At 44.5% G+C, this 24,863-nt stretch overlaps 1 protein-coding gene across 1 annotated transcript in view; it reads left to right on the top strand.

Moving 5' to 3' along the window:
- ONECUT2 (one cut homeobox 2) overlaps window positions 1-22,135 on the top strand; it is a 45,185-nt gene extending 23,050 nt beyond the window's left edge. The window contains exon 2 of the mRNA XM_049901844.1: window positions 21,836-22,135. Coding sequence (XP_049757801.1) covers window positions 21,836-22,122 — 287 coding nt within the window. The 3' untranslated portion in view covers window positions 22,123-22,135. The remainder of the gene's footprint in view (window positions 1-21,835) is intronic.
- The last annotated feature ends 2,728 nt before the right edge of the window (window positions 22,136-24,863 follow it).

Here is a 24,863-nt window from a genome sequence, read left to right on the forward strand (position 1 = left end):
GGTACCAACCCACTTGGAGCAAAAGAGAATGAAGAATACAAAGACACGAGGAAAATATTAGCCCAGAAGACAGAAAGGGCCACATAAACCAGAGAGTCCATCAGCCTGAGACCAGAAGAACTAGATGGTGTCCAGCTACCACCAGTGACTGCCCTGACAGGAAACACAACAGAGAATCCCTGACTGAGCAGGAGAAAGGTGGGGTGCAGAATTCAAATTCTAGTAAAAAGACCAGACTTAATGGTCTGACTGAGAATGGAGGGAGCCTAGAAGACATGGCCCTCAGACTCTCTGTTAGCCCAGAACTGAAACCATTCCTGAAGCCAACTCTTCAGACAAAGATTAGATTGGAGTATAAGACATAAAATGAGAGAGTACTTCTTAGCTCAAGTAGATACGTAAGACTAAATGGGCAGCTCCTGTCTGGAGGTGAGATGAAAAGGCAGAAAGGAGCTGGTTGAATGCACATGGGAAATCTGGGGTGGAGAGGAGGAGTGTGCAGCCACATTATAGGGACAGCAGCTAGGATCACATAACAATGCTTGTATAAGTTTTTGTATGAAAAACTAACTTGAACTGTAAAATTTCACTTAAAGGACAATAAAAATTTTTTAAAAGGAAAAGGTGTTGTAGTATGAGTTTTGGAGTCCCATGGCTCAGTTTGTGTTCCAGCTACACCACTTCTTAGCTATGAGACCTCAGGCAAGGTATTAACCTCGAGAGCCTCAGTTTCTTTCTCTGTAGAATGAGGATAAGGTTGGTGCCAACGTCATCTAGTTGGTGTGCAGATTAAATGAGATACCACAAAGTGCTCAGCTCTGCATCTGGCATATTTACCTCTTATTTGCTCAATACTAGAGATGACACCCTGTTACACATGGGTACCTCTGCCTTCAGCATAATTTGCATGTCATTTTCACGGTTGAATTTCTGATGAGAGATTACCAGACTCTACACTGGTCACTGGATGTGCTCTTTGCAAACTGGTCAAACACGAAGCAGTACTATTTCTCCACCCTCACCTCTCCATCCCCAATGTCCTTTTGGTGTTGTTAGCTGTCATGGAGTCGGCCCCTGACTCATGGCAACCCTGTGCACAACAGGACAAAATGCTGTGCAGTACTGTGCCATCCCCATGATTGGTTGTGGATTAGACTGTTTCGATTCATACGGTTTTCATTGGCTGATTTTTGGGAGATTGCCAGACCTTTCTTCCTAGTCTCTCTTGGTCTGGAAGCTTTGTTGACATCTGTTCAGCATCATAGCAACACACAAGCCTCTACTGACACATAAGGTGTATTTGCTGGAAATCGAACCTGGGTCTCTTACATGCAAGAATTCTACCATTGAAACACACTGCGTCGCAGTGACCTTAAAAAAAAAATCCTTTAATAATTATGGGAGCCCTGGTGGCACAGTAGTTATAAGCTTGGCTGCTAAGCAAAAGGTTGGCAGTTTGAATCCACCAGCTGCTCCTGGGAAACCCGATGGGGCAGTTCTACTCTAGCCTATAGGGTGGCTATCAGTCAGATTCAACTCAATGGCAACAGGTTATAATAATTATGGGCATTTTGCTAAGCTCCTGCTTAGGACATAGATGTCTATGTGCATAGTAGGTCCTGACTATATCCTTACTAACTTACATTAGGATAAAGCCCATTTTGCAAGGGTGGTTCTCACTGAGCAAAAAGTTCTATGTGGAGTAGGAATTTACATGTAAAAACTGCAGCTGAGCCAGCAAGGTTTGACTGACCTACTTCCGTAATAACCGCAGGTTTGGGGGTCTTATCAGAAAGTTACTTTCTTAGACACCCAGGTGGGTATAAGACTAAAGGGGCTCAGGAGAATGGTTTCCTCTTTAACATCTTTTTTAGTTTCCATATGTCTGGTCCCTGCCCCTTTATCTCATTTCCTATGTTCATTTATTGTGCATCACCTGGGTTCTCACCTGACTCCCCAAAGGGCCCCTGTTGTAGTTCACACTGATCTCCTTATTCCCAAATCCAGGGACATCAACAAGAAAACAAAGAAAGAAAAAAAAAAAAAGCCTCAGACACCCAACTGCTGCTTTTCCTGAAATAGTAACTTATTTCCTAAGATTTTAAAGCCCTAGATCCCTTAATTCTAACCATGCAAGTCTATTTAAACAGTTTCTGGTCTCCTTTCCTGACCCCAAATTACTCCCAAGCATTAATTGTCCTAGTGGTTTCATGGCCACATTATTTCATATTCATTAGTGTTTCATGAAAAATTATAACGCTAATTAGAGCAGCCTCCAGTTAATTCACCATGTGATTCATTACTCTCTCCCCTCTTGGTGTTCTGCATGTGGTCATCTTTGAAGAATGCATCCAAGGGGTAATTGCAGCTCTATTCCCTGAGCGATGGACTAATGCCATTAGTTCTGATCCACAGGCACTTCTTGGCAGCTCTGACGGGGGTCTGGTTACAGTTGTACCCTCATCCCTGCCCTTTGGATGCAGGAAGAGGGGGAAGCCTGCAGTGAGGACTGGTCCTCAGGAGGGAGGCCAGGGCAGCACAGGGGAGGGAGCGCCTTAGAGAGAAGGAAGCAAGGAGGAAGGGAGCTTCTTGGAGGGATGTGAGCATCACTTTAGTCTCTTATGGAGCCTGGGAAGTCCCTGTGGTGCAAACATTTAACACTTTCAGCTGCTAACTGAAAGGTTGGTGGCTTGAGTCCACCCAGAAGTGCCTCGGAAGAAAGGCCTGGCGATCTGCTTATGAAAAATCAGCCATTGAAAATCCTATAACGCACAGTTTACTCTGACACACATGGGGTCCCATGAATTGGAGCCAACTGGATGGCGACTGGTGGTGGTAGAGCCTGTGGTAAGGACAGTGCAACAGTGCCAAGATAAATCTTCCCTGAGAACTAGTATGTAGGAGAGAGCGAGGAAAGCAAGTTCTCTTCAGTTTCAGCAGATGTGTGACCAGGTGCTGAACTAGACCTTGGAAGCTCTCAAAGCGTTGATGTCAGTTCTTCTAGTTATGAGTTTAGTTTTCATTTCTAGTATAATGCTTGCTGAATTAAAAATAATTGGAAAATATAGAAAAACAAAAACATTCTGCAACTCAAAGACAACCACATTAATCCTTTGCTTTTATTAAAATTATTTTTAATTACTCAAGTAATGCATTAAAACATTCTCCTTATAAAAATCACAATGTTAATGATCAAGATAAGTCCCCTTTGCTCACGTCCTTTTAGCCCAGTCTTCTATTTTATTTCCTGGTACTAACCACTATTATGGCTATGATGGTGTGTTCCAATCCAGGCACTTGAAATAAGTTTATATACAAAAATAATTTCTTACAGCCTAGCATGTGTTGTTGCATTTAGTAGGTGTTCCTTTTTTCATTGCTATATAGTATTCCATAAAACTAATATGCCATAATTTAACCATTCTTCTGTTGATGGACACTTGAGTCGTTTCCAGTTTTTTTACAAACAGAGCTGCTATGAACATTCTTGTACGTGTATCATAGTATACATAAGCATACATTTCAGTAGAATTTTCTTAGTTTGGGTTTCTGCATAAACAGACCCTGAGGTACGGGTTCAAGTACAAATAAGTTATTTGAAAGGTGATCCCAAAAACACTGGTAGAGGAGTGGAAAAGTAAGATAGAGAAGGGAAGAAAGCCAAAAAGAGCTGCTTTATCAAGCACCTTACCACCATGGGCAGCTGGAGCTTGATGCTACTGAGGAACTTGGTGAAACTGTAGAAAACATGTCTCAGAGTTATTCCACTTGGAGAACAAGGATGCTGGGGTACTTTTCCATCAGCTCCCATCATTCACTGCTTGGGAGAAGGTCCTGGGGTGGTAGTGGTGGTATTTATTTCCCAGCCCTTCTGACCTACCACAGCATGTTGGCAGAGCAGGGTTTGGCAGAAAGCACTCAAGAAAAGAGATGCAGGTGCTAGGAGTTGGAAGTTGGACTGGCATGCATGACAATGGCAGAGGGAATGAGTCAGGACACAATAACATCTGCTACAAGGGAATCTATCCAGGAGTGGGATTTCTGGGTCAGAGGGCCTGCATATGTTCAACCATAGCTAACACTGGTAAACAGTTTTCCAAAGTGGTTGTACCAGTTTACACTCCCTCCAGCAACATATGCGAGTTCCCATGGATCCATATCTTTTCTAACACTTCGTATCAAGGGAATTTTATATTCAACCCTTCTTGATGGGTATGTAACGTTGCTGTTTTAATTTGTAATTCTTGGATTACTAATAATATCAAGCATCTTTTTTATATAAAACCCACTGCTGTCAAGTCGATTCCAACTCATAGTGACCCTATATAAGTATTGGCAATGGGTTTCTTCTTTTGTAAAGTTCAAGTCTTTTGCCTATTTTCCTGTTGGGATGTCTGACTTTTTCTTATGGTTTTCCAAGAGTTTTTATATATTCTGGACTCAACACCTTTGTCAGTCTTAACATGATGCAAATATCCATGGCTCTCTTTTTTACTCTCTTATTGGTATCTTTTGATCAAGGGAAATTCTTCATTTTAATGTGGCCTAATATATATATTTTTTAATATATAAATCATTTTCTTTTGGTTAGTAATTTTTAAGTCTTGCTTAAGAAATCTTTCTTATGATAATATATTACCCTATGTTGTCTCCTAAAGCTTTATTGTTTTGCTATTCACACTAAGATCTATGATCCACGCAGAATTAATTATTTTGCAAATGACATGAAGTAGGGGCGAAGGGTCACCCCGTCCCCAATGCCTATCCAGTTATCCCATTCTCATTACTGGAAAGAACATATTTTCCTCATGTTCTGCAGTGCCACTCATATAATTAAATCAGGTATCTATATGTGTATGGATTTGTGTCTGGACTTTCTATTCTTCCATTGGTCTATTAGTATACTCTTGTCCTGGTCCCACACCTTTGTGGCTTTGTTAAAGGTTTTGATATTTGATGCAACAAGCCCTCCCATCTTGCTCATTTTCATCAAGAATGGCTTGATTCTTCTTTAATGTTTACATTCCTGTATAAATTTTAGAATCAGCTTGTCAAATTCCAAAGACTAAAAGGAAACAAAGAAGGGAGGCAAGGATGGAGAAAAATCTGCTGGGATTTTGACTGGGGATTGCACTGAATCTATAGATCAGGAAGGGGAGAATTAAATTCTTTACAATATTGAGTCTTCCAATCAATTTACTTAGGCATTCTTTAATTTGTTTAACAAAATTTTATAGTTTTCTCGGTCAAAGTCTTGCATATCTATTATTAGATGTATTTATAGGTACTCGATGCTATTCTAAATGTATATATATATATATTCACTTTCTGTTTCTTGCTGTTATATAGAAATACAGCTGATTTTGCTTACTGGCTTTAAGTCTAAGAACCTTGCTAAATCCTAATATTCTAATAGTTTATCAGTATTTTTTTTGCATTGGCTACTTTCCCTATAAAATATTGAATAGCAGTGATGCTAGTGGTCCTCGTCTGGCACTTAACATCTTGAAATGCTTCTGTCTAGTTTTTTTTCTTATTGTTTTTTAATAGTCATAGTTTTGTTTTTCATCTGTTTGACATATCTGAAATAACCTGTAACTGGACTTCCGAATCTGCAAGGGGGAAATATTTTTCCAATTCTTATGTTCAAACTGTATTACTCACATAATGATTGTCTTAGTTATCTCGTGCTGCTGTAACAGAAATACCACAAGTGGGTGACTTTAACAAACAGAAATTTATTTTCTCACAGTTTAGGAGGCTAGAAGTTGGAATTCAGAGCTCCAGCTCTAGGGGAAAGCTTTCTGTTTCTGTCAGCTCTGGAGAAAGGTCCTTGTCTCTTCAGCTTCTGCTTCCTGATTCCTTGGAGATCTCCATTTCTTGGCATCTATCTCACCCCATCTCTGCTCACTTGTTTAATCTCTTTTATATCTCAAAAGAGATTGACTCAAGATACACCCTACACTAATCCTACCTCATTAACATAACAAAGACAACCCATTCCCAAATGGGATTATAACCACAGGTATAGAGGTAAGGATTTACAACATGTGTATTTGGGGGGCATAATTTAATCTATAACATTCCACCCTATGGCTCGCCCAAATTCATGTCTTTGCCACATGCAAAACACATTCACCCCATCACATCATCCCCCAAATCCTAAATCCACGCCAAATCCAAAGTCGATGCTGGGCAAAATCCCTCTTCATCAGTATCCCTGTGAAATCTATAATACAAGTTGTCTGCTTCCAAAGTACAGTGGTGGAACAAGCACCAGGTAGACATTTCCGTTAGAAATGGGAGAAATCAGGGGTGGGAAGAAGGAATAATGGGCACCAAGCAAGTCCAAAACCCAGCAAAACAATTTACATTAGCTCTCAAGGCTTGAAAATAATCCTCTGTTCTCTGGGACTCTCTGGGCAATGGCCTTGCCCTCCAGACTTTGGGTGTTGGCCAGGCCCTCCGGATTCTGGGTAGAAGCTGCTCCACCCTGGACTTCAGCTCTGCTTCTCAGAGCCTTCTGAGATGGCAACTCTGCTCCCCCAGGTTTAGGCAGCCCCATTCTCCTAGTCCATCTGACTGGCTGTTGTACCCCCTTGACAGCTGCAGGACCCATTCCTCTGCCCCTTGGGCATGGCAGCCCTACCCCCTCAGCTTTGGGCAATGACCCCACCTCCCTGGCACACCTTAACAGCAGCCATATGGCAACACAGAACCCAGTTGGTGAAGATCCTACTCTTTGAAACCTAGGAGTCTATGGCCCCACCCTTTGAGATCCAGGAGACCGTGCCCTACCCTTTGAAACTTTGAAAGCCCTGCTTCTGTGCTCCTTCCAACAGTTCTGCTGATCTCCATGCTGGTCCTGGGATGGTCCTTTTCTTGGGGGATTCCAGGCGGCAGACAGTGTTCTTTCCTTTCGCTCTCTCTCTGTCTCCTTCAGTCTAAGCTGATGGGTTTTCTGCTGTCGTAGATGGTTAGATCCATCAGGCGTAGGCTTCATCTCTTTAACAAAAGATTGTGTAGCCACGTGCTTGGTTGAACATTCTAGGACACGGGTCCTTAGTTCGTAAATAGAATTTTCCAAATTTTTAAGTTCTGTTTTCATTTTGCACAGTTCATTTTTAAGTCCGTCTCTTTCCTCTCACATTTTACTGTAAGCAGTAAAGAGAAACCATGCAGCCCTTTTAAGATCTTGCCTAGAAATCTCATTAGCCAAATATTCAAGTTCATCACTTGCAAGTTCTACCTTCCACCAAACATTTGAACACAATTCAGACAAGTTCTTTGCCACTGCATAGAAAGCATTGCCCTTCCTCCATTGTCCAATCACACGTTCATCATTTCCTTTTTAAAGCCTTACCAGAAGCACATTTAGTATCCACATTACTAGCAACAATCTGTCGCTGGCACTGTATGTATTCTCTAAGATGACAGAGTCTTTCTCTGTAACTCTCCCCACTTCCTTCTGAGACCTCAGAAATTGCCTTTGATGTCTATTTCTACCAAGAGTCTTTTCAAGGCAATCTAGGCTTTTACTAGTAGCTACCTTAAAATTCTTCTAGACTCTAACCATTACCCAATTCCAAAACCACTTCCACAGTTTTAGGTATCCGTTAGAGCAGCACTCCCACTTCTAGGTGCCAAATTCTGTCTTAGCTATCTAGTACCACTCTGCAGAAATACCACAAGTGGGTGGCTTTAACAAACAGAAGCTTATTTTCTTCCAGTTTAGGAGACTAGAAGTCTGAATTCAGGGTGCTGGCTCTAGGGAAAGGCTTTTTTTCTCTGTCAGCTCTGGAGAAAAGTCCTTGTCTCTTCTGAATTTCTGCTCCTGGGTGATCTTCATGTGGTTTGGCATTTCTCCTCCCCCATCTCTGCTCCTGCTAACTTGTTTAATCTCTTTTATATCTCAAAAGAGATTGATTCAAGATACACTCTGCGTCATTAACATAACAAAGACAACCCGTTCCCAAATGGGGTTATAACCACAGGCATAGAGGTTAGGATTTGCAAGACATATTTTTGGGGGACATAACTCAATCCATAACAATGGGGGAAAAATTAATATTGAAATTATTTGCTTTTAAACATCATTGAGATGCTGTTGTAAAAAAAGACACCGACCCTTTGACCTCCCTTCGTTAGTGTAGGCTTTTAAAGAGGTGCTATTAATGTAATGACATTCCTTGGGACGTTTGTGATGAGTTCAGGGGTATTTATAGCTACAAAGAACTGTTGACTGATAGTTTTTTAAGATGTCACATTTTTGAATCTTTAATTTTTACTTAACTCTGAGTAGGCTGGAGTATATCTTCAAGTTATTTTTCTTTTCATAAAGAAAACGTAAGTATACTTTTTGAGTCATTAAATAGCCGAGATGCCTTCCTACAAGAAAGACCTCCTAAATTGTGTAAAATTCTAGCATTGTAACCACAGGGTCAGTTTTACTCATAATTTCCTTCAATGGCTACTACTGTATTTCTCATCATCCTGCAAATTTGATATCTTACTCATCTGCTTTTTCATTGCATACTATTATTCATACATTTCTGTCTGTTTTCTTCTTAATCAGTTTCTGTTGCTGTTTCATAGGAGCCGTCTCATTTTGCACCACATTGAGATACCAAATAACTCACTAAAATTTCCTTTAAGTTTCTGTAAGATATCATTTTCAGATGAATTTCCTGACTATCAAGCGATGACCTCTTTTTCTGTTTTGCAATATCTTTTCCATCTGACTCTTTTTGTTTACTGTTTATCCTTTCTTCAAATGAGAAGAGACCCATCAGGCCTGATGTGTCGATAGGAAGAAAGCATGTTTTGTCCGTGACCTTCCCCCTGGGTATAGTATGGTGTCCTCACCCTCTCAGACCTGCATTAAATTGCCAACTGGTCTACCTAACCCAGCTTCTTCTGTCTAATCAGCTTTCTCGTGATTTGTTCCTGCTGGATCTACATGGATTCATCTCCATCCACTCCTGAGGGATCCTGGTGGTGCAATGGTTAAGCCCTTGGCTGCTAACCAAAAAGGTTGTCAACTTGAACCTACCAGCCGCTCCTCAGGAGAAAGATGTGGCAGTTTGCTTCTGTAAAGATTATAGCCTTGGAAACCCTATGGGGTAGTTCTACTCTGTCTTAGAGTGTCGCTATGTGCCAGGATCAACTCAATGGCAATGGGATCGATTCCTGGGTCACTGACCAGCTGAGCCAATGGAGGATGTGCAAATCCACCAACCCCAGTGTACTGCGTAGCAAGGCCTCTTCTTGTCCCTGTGCTCACCTACAGCACTCTGGCAACTACATATACCTCCTACCATGTTAGTGCCACCACTGGTTTCCCTCCTCCACCCCCAATGTCATTGCCCAGTTGTTTTCTGAGAGTTGCAGTTCTCAGTTGGTAGGTGGAGGGAAGTGGACAGCATTCTGGCTGTTTCAAAGGCAGCACACACCAAGTTTACCAGTAGCTGCTTAATTTGAATGCTTGAGCAGTTGGGGTGGTCTCAGGTATTATTTTTTCAATCCAGTTCCATTGACCTTGTGTGTAGGTGAAAGTTCCTCACTAATGCCCCCAAACAGGTTGGCTGTAGTCCTGGTTTTTAGAGTGGTGAGTCTTTGAAATTATTCCATTGAGAAGTTAGGAAAAGGTTGAGTCAGCCTTTCCTAGCCATTTTAAGCCAAATGTTTCTATCTAGAACTACATACATCTTTTAGCAGTTCATGGCTTCCTGGATGGTTTTGAGGAACGCAGTTACACAGTGCAGCTATTGGTGGTGTTGTAAGTTGCTATCAAGCTGACTCCAACTATGGCAACCCCAAGTGTGCGGAGTAGAACTGCTCCATAGGGTTTTAAAGTCTGCAATCTTTTGGAAGAAGATCATTAGGCCTTTCTTCCAAGGTGCCTTTGGGTGGATTCAAACCACCAACCTTTCAGCTAGTAGTCGAGGGCTTAACCATTTGTACCACCCAGGGAGCTAGAGACATCTGTTTGCTAGGCTTCCTCAGAGGTGGATGAGATGACCAGAAATTGTGATTTCGAAGGCTGAGTGTCCCAAATGATTTGTCCTAATGGGTAAGTGGGGAAAAAAAAAAAATGCTCCGCTGAAGTGGAAGTGAGAGGATCTGGCTTCTCAGAATTCTGTCACTGACTAGCTATGATCTGTGTTGAGCAAATCTTGTCACGTCCAGGAGCCTCAGGCTCCTTATCGCTAAAACAGGGGATTAGACAACCTCCTTGCTAAAGTCCTGCTGTTCTATGACTCCATGGCTTTGCCCGCTGGCCTGGATGTACTATTTGGGGCTCCTACTTTTGCTTTTAGAGTCTCTGGTGAAAGGGAAGCTGAGGCAGAAGGTACATCCCCACATGACATGTAAGGGCAGACCTGCCGGGAGAGGAGCAGCTGGAGCCTGCATGTGGGCAGGGTCTCTGGCTGCCCTTCTCTGGAATCTCACCCTCTGGGACCACCCTGGACCTTGGTCAGGCCCCACATCTCAGTAAGCAAGTTGCCCGACACCCAAGCAACCCCATTCCCTGAGTCACCTTCAGTGACTTTGTATTGAAAGTAAAAATAGAGACAGAAAATAAAATTTGTTTCTTCAGGGGATGTCATTGAGCCACAGGAACTGAGAATGGTCACTCTGCTGTCTGCCTCTCATTTAACAATAAATAGACATTGGGGACTTGTAATACTTTTCATGGCCAACTTGCTTCTCCCCTTTCCAAAAACCAAGTGAAAGCCAGGCCATCCTTCATGTTTTCCAAACAAGAGGAAGAGGGTCCTGGAGGAAACACCCACATGGTAAAAATTTTGCCCAATGTCAGAAGTGAAGCCCAAGGCCAAGCTGGGGTAACATTCCTGCATGGCTCTGGCATCAAGGAGAGCACTGAGCCTCCTGGGGCTCCTGGCATCACGGAGTTTAGGGACATGACCCCAATCTTCTAGAGGCTCCAGAATGAAGGGTGTGTGCACCTGCTCACATGGGTGGATTCCCTGCTTTCTCCGTTCTCTTCCTCCCTGCTCCCCACCCCACTGCCCATGACCCTTACTCTAATCCGGAGCAGTAGTGCTTCAACTGGCATGCAGCTATTTCACCCCAGAGTACCTTGGCTGTCCAGGATCATTTGCCAAATGGTTTGGAGGTTTTCCTTGCCAAGGCAATGCCTACACTAGCAATTAGAAGTGAGCAGAAAAAGGGAGAAAAAAACCAATGACCAATAATGGCTCCAAATCCATTTGCAAGGCATATCCTCCCTGTCTCTGCCCTTGGCCTCTCAAATGGATGTTGGTCCAGGTGTCACAGGCTCCCCTGCTGAGTGGTTGGTATCAGGTCCATGAAGACCGAGTTTCTGAGCAAAGTCAGCTCTCAACCTTGAGTCGAAGCCATTAAGCTTCCTGTCTGACTCAGGCCGGGGATGTTTGGGGAAATGAGGGCAAAGTTAGAGTTTAGACCTCTGTGGGCCAAGTTGATGGCACTGGCTCCACGGTTATCTGGGCCAAGATGGCCTCAGTGATAAGGTCAGAAATCACAGAGAAAAAGGGAATACCATAAGGCATCTGACTGATAACTTAGGGAGCACAAAATATTGAAATGAGTTGAAAAGTCTGCCACTTGAAATGCCTTCCCCCACCATTAAGCATTCACTCTTCCCAGGTGAGGTGATCTGTGCCCCCAGACCCTTGGTGGCCAATAGAAATGCTTAGAGCTTGAGCCCCAAGTCTTGCATTTCAGCTCCCCTATCCCTCTGTAGCAGTATGCCAGTACTTGTCCCTTTGCTGGCCCCAGGAAGCCTGCCTCACTAAGGTTTGCCTGCATTAAACGGCTTACTGAACGCTATAATATGTGTGCTATCAGCCTGAAACTCTGCCATTTTCTTCTTCCTTGTTTGAATGCAAGGGATCATAGTATTCTTATTTTAAGGCTCTTGAATAGGCAAATCGGTTCTAGAGAACGGATGGTTTCCTGAACCTCATCTCCTCTCCCAAGCCCAACCAGATGCTGTCAAGTTGATTCCAACTCACGGTGGCTTCATGTGTGTCAGAGTAGAACTGTGCTCCATAGGGTTTTCAATGATTGATTTTTCAGAAGTAGATTGCCAGACCTTTCTTCTGAGGCCCCCTGGGTGGACTTAAACCACCACCTTTTCAGTTAGCAGCCAAGGGCATAACCATTTGCACCAACCAGAGATTCCCTCTCCTCTCCCACAAGCTTATTATTCCATCAGTACTAACATGCCATTTCTTCAGCGGAAGCAAAGAGTTTATTTCCCTTCCTCTCACCTCAGAAACAGCATCGGTTTCTCAGGGAACAAGGAAGAAGGCACAAATATGAACTGACTTTGCCTCGGCTGGTTTTCCCAACACAGCCCCAGCCCTTGTGTTCCTTCCCAGAGAGGGTCACTCTCCCCGCTTTGTACAAGCCCTTGTCAGAGGGGCAGCTTTGGGCTCTCCAGTTGAAAAATGAAGATGCTTCTTCTAGAGGCTTATTTTTCAAACCATATACTTAGAGGTTAAACGTCTGTCTGACAAATGCTCAGCTTGGAAGATTTCCTGCCCCACCCCCTCCCGATGCCCTGGCAAGATCACATTGAACTATTCAGGGAAAGTATTTACTGAATGCAAGGAGAATAGAACACTTCTGCATTATTTATAATGGGCTAACAATACCCATCATTAGGTTTAATACCCATCATATGTAGAATGTATTTGGACATAAATTAGTGATGTTAGCAAACACCAGTGGTCCAAAACCTATTAGGATCTCTGACACATGTGTAAAAATGCATCACAGTCTTACCTCTTCCATGAGGCTGGGAATTGGCTATAAGACAACTTTACAAGGAAAACAAAAATCTTTAACCTATTATTTACCTTTAGCACTCTGGGCAGTTCATCTACAGTTAAGTAGAGCTTGAAAAATCATTTCAGGTTATGAATTCTTAACCTCACCTCCTTTTGTGCCTTCTTCTTTCCTTATGAAGGAAAAAAGTATATTCACATTCATTGAGAGCTTACTATGTGCCAAGTGTCTCAGCTAGCCTCTGGACGTCCTGGAGTGGTAGGCATTTGTATCCCTATTTTGTAGATGAGGAAACTGAGGCCCAAAGTCATGCAGCTGATAAGTGGTTATGGTGGAATTTGAAACCAGGTCTATCTGATTTCAAGCTTATGCTTCTTACCCTACATTTGACTCACTGCCTAGTCAGGAAGGCGAAGGTTGTTCTTGGCTTCTATATCAGCATCTATGCCCACAATAATGCTGTGTAACACAAAACCACAAAACTGGTGGCATAAAACAAACATTTATTTTTGCTCAGGAGTTGTGGGTTGGCTGAGCAGTTTTGCTGATCCAGCCCAAGCTTGGCTGATCTCGGCTGGGCTTTCTGGCACATCTGCAGTCAGCTGAATTCCTAGGGCCTGCTGATCCAGGATGGTTATGGCTAAAATGGCCCATCTCCTCCAGCAGATTGGCTTGAGTTTGTTCATGTGATGCTGGGTGGGGTTCTGAGAGAGAACCAAGCACACAGCTTCTTGAGGCCTGGGCTCAGCACTGTCACATTCCCACTTCCACCACACAGTCAAAACAAGTCCTAAGGCCAGCCCAGATCCAAGAAGGTGAATAACCTCCACCTCTTGCTGGGAGGGGCTGCAGAGTCACACTGCAAAGGGTGGGTTGCAAAGGGAATAATTGGAGCCATTTTTGCAACCAATCTGCCACCGTCTTCTATGGGGCCGCTTTGCCCCTTCGTGGCACCTGCTTCCTCTAAGCCTTGGCTCCCTCATTCCTTCCTTCCTCTCAAAGCCTGCTCTGGGAGCCTCCTTCTCACCCTACTAAGGGGTTCAATGACTGAGGAGAGTTTAAAATGACCCCTCTCCCAAGGGGCTGGAGGAGCAGTTATTATTGTTAGCTGCCTTCATGGTGGCCCCGTGCACAACGGAACAAAATGCTGCCCAGTCCTGGGCTATCTACACGATCGGTTCTGGATTGGACTGTTATAGTCCGTAGGATTTTAACTAGCTGGTTTTTGGAAGTAGGTCACCAGCCCTTTCTTCCTAGTCTGAGTCTGGAACATCCGCTGACACCTGTCCAGCATCATAACTACAGGCCGACCTCTGCTGAAAGATGTATGGTGGCTGCGCAAGGTTTCCTGCATGCAGCATGAGAATTCTGCCACAGAGACACCAGTGGTCACCCTGTTTCAGTCTAGCTGAGGGTTAAGCCTTCAACCAACTGGATGAAACTAAATCAGGGCACCTTCAACATCATCCGGTAGGCTGGAGGATGTGAGGGTGGGGGAAGCAGGCCTTCCAGGGGTCTCAGAAACCACTCCAGAATAAATCTTTTTCTGCCTACACATAAGAGCCGTGCTTCTGCAGGATTTCCTGATGGCTGCTCCTTGCCCACACTGAGCATCTTCTGCTGACGTTGCATTTGTTTGTGGAGCCAGGATTCCCCTCCTGCCCAGGCACTCAGCCCCACCACCTTCCCTAGGGTCTCTGCAAAGACCTCTCTTGGCCCAGGTGCTTGTGGTTTGGGAGGAGGGGTAGAAGGAAAGCCAGAATCCAGCCAGCAGGACTCCGTGCTGACCCCACCTACACAGGAAGTGATGTTGGCTGTGTGTGTGCTAGGGGGAAGTGGGGGTGTGCAAAAGCAGGAGTAGCAAGAGGTAGGAGTGGAGGAGGGAAAAGGACAGATGGATTCTGGGAAGACAGGGATGGGCCAGAAAGCTCATGAAAAAGGAATAGCAAGTGAGAGTTGAGAGGAAACAGACAAGAGTTTAAAAATCAAGAGGACAAACCAACGGAGGCCAGTAGAGCAAATCAGACTACACGTGCCCTGCTGTGAACTTGCACTTGATGCCTCTTCAGGCTGTCTTCCTCCACACATACATCATGAGCACCTACTGGGACCTCTGCTAGGCAAGAGGCAGGACCTCAAGATTATAGATACCCTTTCGCAGACCCTGGAGTCTACAGTCTGGGAGAGAAGTTGTTAGTTTCTGGTGAGTGGCTCTGACTCATGGCAATCTTATGTATAACAGAAGCAAACATTGCCTGGTCCTGTACCATCTTCACGACTGTTGGTATGTTTGAGGCCATTGTTGGGAGGGGAGAGGAGCTCCTGATTCCGTAGTAGACTATGTAGATGGGGTGGTAGTGGTTGTTGCTGGGTGTCGGCGAGTTGACTCAGACTCATAGCAACCCCATGTGGGAGAGTAGAGCTGCTCCATAGGATTTTCTTGACTGTAGTCTTTACGGAAGCAGATTGCCAGGCCTTTCTCCTGCAGAGCTGCTGGTTGGGTTTCAATAGCCAACCTTTTGGTTAGCAGCCAAACACTTAACTGTTGCACCACCAGGGCTTCTTGGTAGACGGGGTAAATATCCCAGAAAAGATATTTGCCCAGTATGGGACTTCAGAAACAGAACGGGTTGCGTATAACAACAGCCTACAGTTCCCATGGTTGTTCCGACTGGTGGAGGAAAGAGGAGAGAAGGTGTCACTGAGAAAGACAGTATTTATCTTTGGTTTGGAAAAATAAGTAAAATTGTACCAGGCAGGGCGAGAGGACCATGGAAAGTCAATTGATCACACAGTTGGAAAGGACCTGGGTGATCATTTCTGGTCCAGCCACCACCAGGAAAATGGAGTCCCACAGAGGCAAATTCCAAGGTGCCAAGTGCCAAGTTCACAGTGAGTCAATGGCAGAGCTGGGCTTTGAACTTAGGTATGGTGGGAAACTTCCTCGCCCTTATCCATTTTAGTCTTCTACCTCCATTAGTTGCCAAAAAAAAAAAAAAAACTGCAAATAAGGTCTATAGAGAATGGCCATGGGAACCCAAAGGACCCTTCCAGTACTAATGATTCTGTGCCAAATTATCAGGCTGAATTTTCCAAAAACAAATGGGAAGTTTCACCCAAATACATGAAAGATTGTTCAAGGCAGTTCTGAATTCATGGGTCAAAATCCAAGTCGTGTGGGGAGTTTCGGCTCCAGAACAGGTAGGACTGAAGGTCTGACCCAATGTCAGGTCACCCTTGCTTCACAGGCTCCCCCAGGACCTGGGGAGGTGGGCTGGGTTTCCAGGTCCAAGTTCAGGCTCCAATGCTAGTTGTGTCATGCTAAACAAGTCACTGCACCTTCACCAGTTGTAAAGTGGGAATCAACACCTCTGCCCCTCTTTCCTCCCCAAGATGTTGTAGGAGAAAGTTCTGGCAGGGGTCCAGATCTTGGCATCCTTCTGATGGTCTGGCTGCCTGACTATGCCCCGTGGAAGGTCTCTTCCCCTCTTGGGGCTTCTGGTTCCCCACATATAAACTGACAGCCCAGACCAGACAAGAACTCTAAAGTTCTGTAACTCTGTGATAAGGACTGAGTTGTTGAAGTGCCTTGAGGAGCTAAAGCAATTGCACTTGTGGAGCCAGGGGTCAAGGTGAGGTGGGTTTTGGGGATGACTTCTGGCTTGTATCTGCTTCACAGACCCAAGGAGATGCTGTCCCCTTGCCCTACACACCTACACACACACACACTCTTCCACCACACACACTCCCACACACACCAAACAACACACATTCACATACCTCCACTACACACTCACGTTTACCACACACACACTCCTACACCACACATATACTTACTCTCACACACGCACCAAACAAGACACATTCACACAGCTCCACCACACACACACACACTCTCACACATACCAGACAACACACACCAAACAACATTCATACACACCTCTACCACACACGTTTACCACAGACACACACTTCCACCACACACATACACCCCCCTACACCACGCATACACTTACTCTCACATACACACTAAACAACTCACACACATGAGGTCCCTCCAGCCTGGGTCCACGTGTAGCCTCCCAGGAAAATGCAAAGGGCCGGCAGCTTGGCTGATGGCAACCTTGGTGCCTGCCACCCTCTCTCCTGGCTTCTCCCTCGTCACCCTCCCCTGGCACAGAGGCCCTAGCTTCCAACAGTCTTGTGCCCCTTAGCATGCGAATATCACAAGACCTTTGTCACCGGAAGGAAGATTAATGGTGGGTGAAAGTCAGGCTTCTCTGTCAGGGGAACTGCTGCTTAATGACCTTGCCGGTCAACACCCAGTCCCCTCCCAAAGGAAGAGTGCAATGGAAGCAACAGATGAAGCTTTGCCGTCTGCGGCCTCCTTAGTCTTTTTCTCCAGTCTCTTGTACTCTGTCCCACCTCCTTTTTAATCTTGTCCTGATGTGATTCATTACTGGCTTTATAAACTTTGTCTCGAAAGCCTCCACATCCCAGCCAGAGGCATGGAGAGAAGACGTAGCACGTCTCTGCCCACGCATCTGCTGTGGTCTGTGCTGGACAAAGCTACAGCCCAGGAAGCCCAGTGTCTGGCTTCCAAGGGCAGCTGAATTCCTGGAAGTGACCGGGAGCCACCAAAGCTGCCTCCAGGGGCAAAGGGCATGGCCAGCCAGCTCCTTTCAAGGCAAATTAGACTTCACCTGTGTAGAGAGCTGGGGGCTGCAGAGGCATGGGGAAGGGATCAGTTGTGGAGAATGTTCTTTCTTCTGCTGGTTAGGAAAGATCAGCTACAGGGAAATATCGCACGATAGCTAGATAGATGTTGTTGTTGACAGGTGCTGTCGAGTCAATTGTCGACTCATAGCGACCCCATGTGACAGAGTAGAACCATCCCGTGGGGTTTTAGAAGCGGTAATCTTCACAGAAGCCAATTACCAGGTCTTTCTCCTGCAGAGCCTCTGAGTGACTTCAAACCACCAGCCTTTCAGTTAGCAGCCGAGTGTTTATGTGTTGCACCACCAGAGCTCCTTAGACAGATGATAGGTAGACAGACAGATGGATAGATAGATAGATGTGTGCCATCAGGTCTCCCCTGAGTCATGGCAACCATATGTGCAACAGAACGAAACGTTGCTCAATCCTGCATCATTCTCCGGGTTGCCGGCTTGTTTGAGTCCATCAGACTCCATCCTGGAGATGCACTTTCTTCGTCCTGAGTCTGACCGTCCGTGGGCGACAGATGCAGTGGCAGGGACAAGACAAAGTGGGTTCTCAAGATCTCAGAGAGGGATTACGCTTGGACCAGAGCTTCCTCTCTTGTTAGTTCACCCTGAGAGCCCAGTGATTTGAAAAATTTGTCTACTGAGGAGCCTGCATTTCTTAGGCAATAATCGTCACTTTTGTTATTAATCACAGATACTTGTGACTATGTATTTCTGCCAGTCCCAGGTCCTGGGCCACAGGAGATAACCAACATTACTAATCCAAGTTGGTATTATTCCTGTCAAAAAAAAAAATAGGCCCTGTAGCCTGGGTTGCCCTGTTGTGGGTAAGCATATAATTTCCTTTGGCCTTTGATAGAGAAATAAGCTGTCAGGCCCGCACATTGCCCCCATATTGGAATCACTTCTTGAGAGGAAGGGTGGCCAAGAATGGCCATGAGGACTTTCCGCACCCACACCCCCACCTCGCTGTCACACAATACACACATCAACCTTCCCTGCTTTTCTCCTGGAAGAGGGAGAAGAGACAGATCCAAGTGATCTTAAGGAGACTAGGCTAAACTTCCAAAGGTCTGATTAACCTTGAGGAGCTTGAAACACTGGGGAGGTTGACCAGCACCACCACTGATGTCCCCTGCTGTCTTGTTGGGTTTCTAACAAACATTCCTGGGGTAGGGAGCCACTTGGCATTTTCTCAGAAATGGGTACATATTTGAATATAGAGTTTAATATTTTAACAACACAAAAATGATTCATACCCTGATTGTGCCCATGCCTTGGTTCTGAGAAATTGTGAAGCTCACAACCGTATACCAGCTTCCAGAACATCATTCAGTCTGTCTACCTTTGCTCAGACTTTCAAAGCAAGTGTTCCACCTCTTGTTTTTATCTTCAGCTCCTGGCCAACTGCTTTTGGGAGAAAAAATTGTGGGGTGGCAACTTTAAAGGACTGTGGGAAGGTTATGTACCTGCTGCTTCATTATTCTGGGCTCTTGGACTTGCCATACATTCACAGACGATAGGCCACAGCTTTGAATTGCTGGTGTGGAATCTGGTTCCTTTGGAAAGCTATTGGGAAGGCATATACAGGATGTTTTGATCTGTTCTTTCTCTGCGGTTTGGTGAACATTAAGTTTTTAACATTTTTCTCATAAACATGTATATGTGTGTATGTATGTGTGGATGGAGCCCTGGTGGCACAGTGGTTAAAGTGCTTGACTGCTAACCAAAAGGGAAGTGATTCAAATTCACCAGCTGCCCGGTGGAAGAAATATGGGACAGGGTACTTTGGTAAAGATTAAAAAACCAAGCCCATTGCTGTCTAGTCAATTGCAACTCATAGCTACCCTATAGGACAGAGTAGAACTGCCCCTATGGGGTTTCCAAGGAGCAACTGGTGAATTTGAACTGCCGACCTTTTGGTTAGCAGCTGTAGCTCTTAACCGCTGTACTGCCAGGGCTACTCCATAAAGATTACATCCTTGGAAATCCTATGAGGCAGGTCTACTCTGTCCTGTAGGGTCACTATGAGTCAGAATTGACTCAACAGCACACAACAACAACATGTATGTATGTGTGTGTGTGTGTGTTCACAAATACACCTGAGAAGCCAACATGAACTTGTACCAACACACTGTCAAAACTCTCTCTTGAAAGCACAAATATAGGATTATCTGATGAATAATCAATATTGGTATGAAAATTGAGGGCTGTATGGAGACTTGGGGAAATCTGGTGGCTTAGTAGTTAACCTGAAGGGCAGCAGTTTGAAGCCACCAGGTGCTCCTTGGAAACCCTATGGAGCAGTTCTACTCTGTCCTATAGGATCGCTGTAAGTCAGAATCAACTCAACCGCAATGAGTGTATGGAGCCTTGATGGTGCAGTGGTTAAGCACTCGACTGCTAACTGAAAGGGAAAGGTCAGTGGTTTGAATCCACGAGCTGCTCCACAGGAAAAAGACGTGGCAGTGTGCTTCCATAAATATTTCAGCCTTAGAAACTCTATGGGGCAGTTCTGTTCAGTCCTATAAGGTCTCTATGAATCGAATTGACTCCATGGCAATGAGTTTGATTTTTATTTATTTCTTTTGGTTTAAATGGTTAATCTAAAGGAACCTGAATTGACAGAGAACTTCAGCCAATGTTTGAAGATGTTTGCCTAGATTTAGTTCTCAGGAGGTTATCACGGAGCATTATTCATTCAGAATCCTCCAGATGAAGGTTTGGCACCTGGACCACTCAGGAGGTTGGGGCAGGCATGGTCACCTGGGACGAGAAGTGGCAATGTGGCCAGGCACACTGGTTGCCCAGATCAGAGTGGCCTGAGGAGGTTTTGAAAAGCACAGATTCCAGATCCACACCCGACGTGTTGAAAATCAAAATCGCTAGGAATGGAGCCCCAGGACTACGCTGTAAAGAGTCCCCCTCTGATGTGCAGTTGGGTGTGGGTACCATTCGTATAGAGGAAAGAGAATGGGGAGGGGGCCTGGAGAACTGGATTCTCTCCTCACGTCTACAGCAAACTTGGAATGTGACCTCAAGTCAACCACTTAAGCTCTCCCAGCTAGCTGCTGTCAGGGTGACCCCTACTCATGGCAACCCCATACGTATCAGCGTAGAACTGTGCTCCATTGGGTTTTCAATGGCTGATTTTTCAGATGTAGATCACCTGGACTTTCTTCCAAGGCACCTCTGGGTGGACTCGAACCTCCAACCTTTCAGTTAACAGCCAAGCATATTAACCTTTTGCACTACCCAGGGATTCCCAGGCAGAGACAGTAACACATAAATTAATGCTCTGGCTGCATATGTCAGTTCAGGTGTAGATATACACATCTACTAAATCAAATAGACTCTCCATCTACTCATGGGCATTAGGACCCTGAGGCCCTGTTACTATAACTATGGGCTTCTTCCCCCACCCTCACCCCATATCTTCTATACTGGCTTCACTTCAAACCAGCCAAATCAGAATTCACTTAACCATCCCTTAAGGAGCCCTGGTGAAGCAGTGGTTAAGCTCTCAGCTGCTAACTGTAATGTTGGCAGTGCCAACCCACCAGCCACTCCATGAAATAAAGATGTGGCAGTCTGCTTCCATAAAGATTTACAGCCTTGGAAACCCTATGGGGCAGTTTTACTCTGTTCTATAGGGTCTCTATGAGTTGGAATCAACTCGATGGCAATGGGTTTAAACCATCCCTCTCATAGTCTTTCTCTACCCCTCCCCCCCCTTTTTTTTTTTCAAGAAGAGGATTTTGATTGGGATGATACCATCATTCTGTCACTTCAAATTTCATTCTGTTAACAATTTTTAGAGTCACATGGTTAGAAGCTTTGATTTTGAAAAATTATGCACTTTTAAGTTTTGACTCCAGAAAGTAATTTCAGCTCAGCTGTAAACAATTCTAGAGGGTGAATATGAAAGAAGGGCTGCCTAACCAGACATCTCCCTGGGGACCTGGAGTCATCACTCCCTTCTCAGCACTTGATTTCTGAGATAAAGAATCTTAAGGGTGTATTGGGGGCAGGGAGAGAGAAAGAAAGACAACTGCATGCAGTTGGTTCAAAATCACATGGTGTCAGACAGCCCTGCTGTTTTCTCTTTCCTCCCTCCCCGTACCAACGGATGCCTTCCATCACCAGGAGATGAACTGGGAAGGCCAGTTATTGACAGCTGGGCAATTTGCACAATAAATTTTAATGGTTTACATTCCCTTGTACGACTCTGTCAGTGTTTTCCATGGATCACCTTTTCGGGTGTCGGTTCTCACACTTTACTGACTCCTCTCCTTCTTCTCTTTCCCTTCAAGCGTGCAAACGCAAAGAGCAAGAACCAAACAAAGACAGGAACAATTCTCAGAAGAAATCCCGCTTGGTTTTCACCGACCTCCAACGCCGAACCCTCTTTGCCATCTTCAAGGAGAACAAGCGCCCATCCAAAGAGATGCAGATCACCATTTCCCAGCAGCTGGGCCTGGAGCTCACCACCGTCAGCAACTTCTTCATGAACGCCCGGCGCCGCAGCCTGGAGAAGTGGCAAGACGACCTGAGCACAGGGGGTTCCTCATCCACCTCCAGCACTTGTACCAAAGCGTGATGGAAGGACTCTTGTTGGGCACAACCCACCTCCAAGTGAGGACAACAGATACCAAAAGAAAACACAAAGGAAAGAAACACTGGATTCTTAGCTGGGGCCCTTCACTGGTGATTTGAAAGCACAATTCTCTTGAAAAGAAACTTCTATTCTAGCTGTAATCATAGGCCAGGTGTTCTTTTTTGTTTTTAATGGCTATGGACTCCAAGTGCAAGCTGAAAAGTAATCTCTTTGAACCAGACAATGTCCTCTGATCATGCTAAGCATCCCAGAAATCCAAATGGGGCCTTTCTGTAGGGAGTTAATTCCAGTATGGTGTCAGCCAAGCTCAGGATTGCTTAAAATGGCAACAGTCCCACTTTGAGTCCTGTCAACCTCTCGCCGTCAGAATTCCCATGAGTCATGTGGGCATTTGACTGATGTATGGACTCTGAGTTTGGGCTCCCAAGATGGTACAATAAGAGAAGAATCTAGCAACAAGAATGACCTCATTTGCTTTCCAAGTGCTTAGCACCATCATACCACAGTACACCAACGTTCACAGCCATAACATTAAAAAAAAGATCAAAATGATAATTACTGAGCACAAGTTTTAAACATGGAAGTTAAAAAAAAAAAAAAAATCCAAGGACCTGTTTTTCCAACACAGGCATCTTTTCATTGAATGGTTTAGAGAGCTTTTAGGTTGATCCGGTTTACAATTTTCTTTTCCTTACCTCCTGGAAATCTCATGTGGTCTTGGATCCGTCAAAAAAACAAATCAGTTCACTTGAGCTCAAAGTATCAAGCACAAGGAAGACAAACAGAGACGCGAGAACGATTCTGGGTTCACCGCATCTGGATTTTCAAGACGCCGATTGTGAAGTCATTATGGAATTGTTAGGAATATGGCTTCAAGCACATTTTGCAGTTTGCTACAAATTCTGTGTTTGTACATAATGCAGACACACACTCAGGAGGCCAATTTAACTGTTACGGTACATGGAGCAAATGCAGCATTTTAAAAGATCTAGATTTTTTTAGATCATTATGTATCCTCAGTTATTAGTCATCTGGTCCCTCCTATTGTGCATATGACCGCCACCATGTGACTCATTCCCACTCTTTCAGATTTAGGTTGTCCCCTCATCCATCCCCTTGGTAGGGATGTTTTCAGTGTTTTCTAGCAAGAAAAAAAAAAAAAAAAAACCAAGCCACCATACACGTTACTCATACCTGTCATCTAGTCCTCAGTCTCGTCCATTGTTGAAGCATCCCTGCAAAACCGCTCAATAAATCTGGAGAAAACACAGCACACCAAAGAAGCAGAATACTGCGTACCAAAGACACTTATTACTTGCCATTTTCTAGCCTAAAAATACTGTGATTACTTTTAGAAATCAGAAAACCTCTGCAACTCCGAACGGCATTCAGCTCTTGCATTTGGCTCGCCATTATCAGGCTGAGCGGACAGGCTGCGCCAAGGACGTTAGCCAAGCCACCCAGGGAGGGGCTTTGCCACGCCAGCTCTGGTTCCTGGCTGTCACCCTCCCCCAGCAAAGAAAGAGCGCCCATAGAACTCTGGGAGATTGCGAAGGTCCCAATGTGCATATTTACCAGTGAATGGCCCCAGGCATGCACCCCGGGGGTGTTCTAAGCAAGCCAAACGCTGCAATGTTCCTTTACAGACACTTGAGACTGACTTTTTTATGAATTACTTAATCGAAACCAAAGAAACTTTTTCTGCACCTACTTCTGCAACAAACCAAGCTGTCCCATTAAAATGAAAAAAATAAATACGTAAGTCAAGGAAGACCACCACCACCAAGAAGGAAGCACGCCAGAAAAAAAAAAAAAAAAAAAGTAGTGAGACACACTGTGTTCAAACAGACCTCTTGGGACATTTTTTGGAAGCAGATTTTAAAGAAAGGGTTGAGACAAGACTAGGGAAAGCCTCCTGGCTGCTGCTTCATTTGACAACTCACGCAGTAATCTTAAAGTTGAAGATTGTCTTTAATTTGTGCCTATGCAGTTTTTCAAAAGAACACGGAACAGAGCAACAGAAACCTCAACAGCTACAATACCAAAGATGAGGATTTCTCACCCCTTTTGTTTCAGTTCGTTATCTCCTCTTGCCTGGCTAAAATACTGATAGCGCCATTGATCTGTGTAAAGGTAATCAATTTTGTTTTTCTCTGAGCAACAAAAGGAAAAGGGTCGTTTATTTGATTTTATTGTTTCCCTTTAATTTTGTTTTATGGCTTTCTACCCCAACATGGAATCTCTCAGAAGGTTCCATGGACTCCAAATATAAGATGTTGGGATACTGAACGATTCTTTTCTCTCTGCTCAGCAGAGTGTGGGGAACGATATTGCCACTTGAATGTTTTTCTTAACCCGTAGACTTGGTTCCTTCTATGTTCAGAGTCTTATCATCAAGGGAGGGAAGGGAGTAAGTGTCGGGGGTAGGGGTCTTGGCGGCACATCCTCCCCCTAGCCACAGCACCAAAGAGCTTATAGAGGAATTTACAGCCTCATCTTCCTGTGATTGCGACATCCTAACAGGGCTTCTTTTGGGGGAGGGAGGAAACATGTAAAAATAATCACCAGTTTCTACTTTTCTATTAGCTTTTTAAAATTCAGCTGTAAAGTTGCATTTCTAAAGAAAGATATATATAATATATGAATACATATATAGATTCAGCTTGACATTGGTGATAACTCCAAATTATTGCTGTCTAAATTCATGTCTTGTTTGTGTCGAG

Source organism: Elephas maximus, chromosome 11, assembly GCF_024166365.1.
Source record: "Elephas maximus indicus isolate mEleMax1 chromosome 11, mEleMax1 primary haplotype, whole genome shotgun sequence".
Taxonomy (NCBI): Eukaryota; Metazoa; Chordata; class Mammalia; order Proboscidea; family Elephantidae; genus Elephas; species Elephas maximus.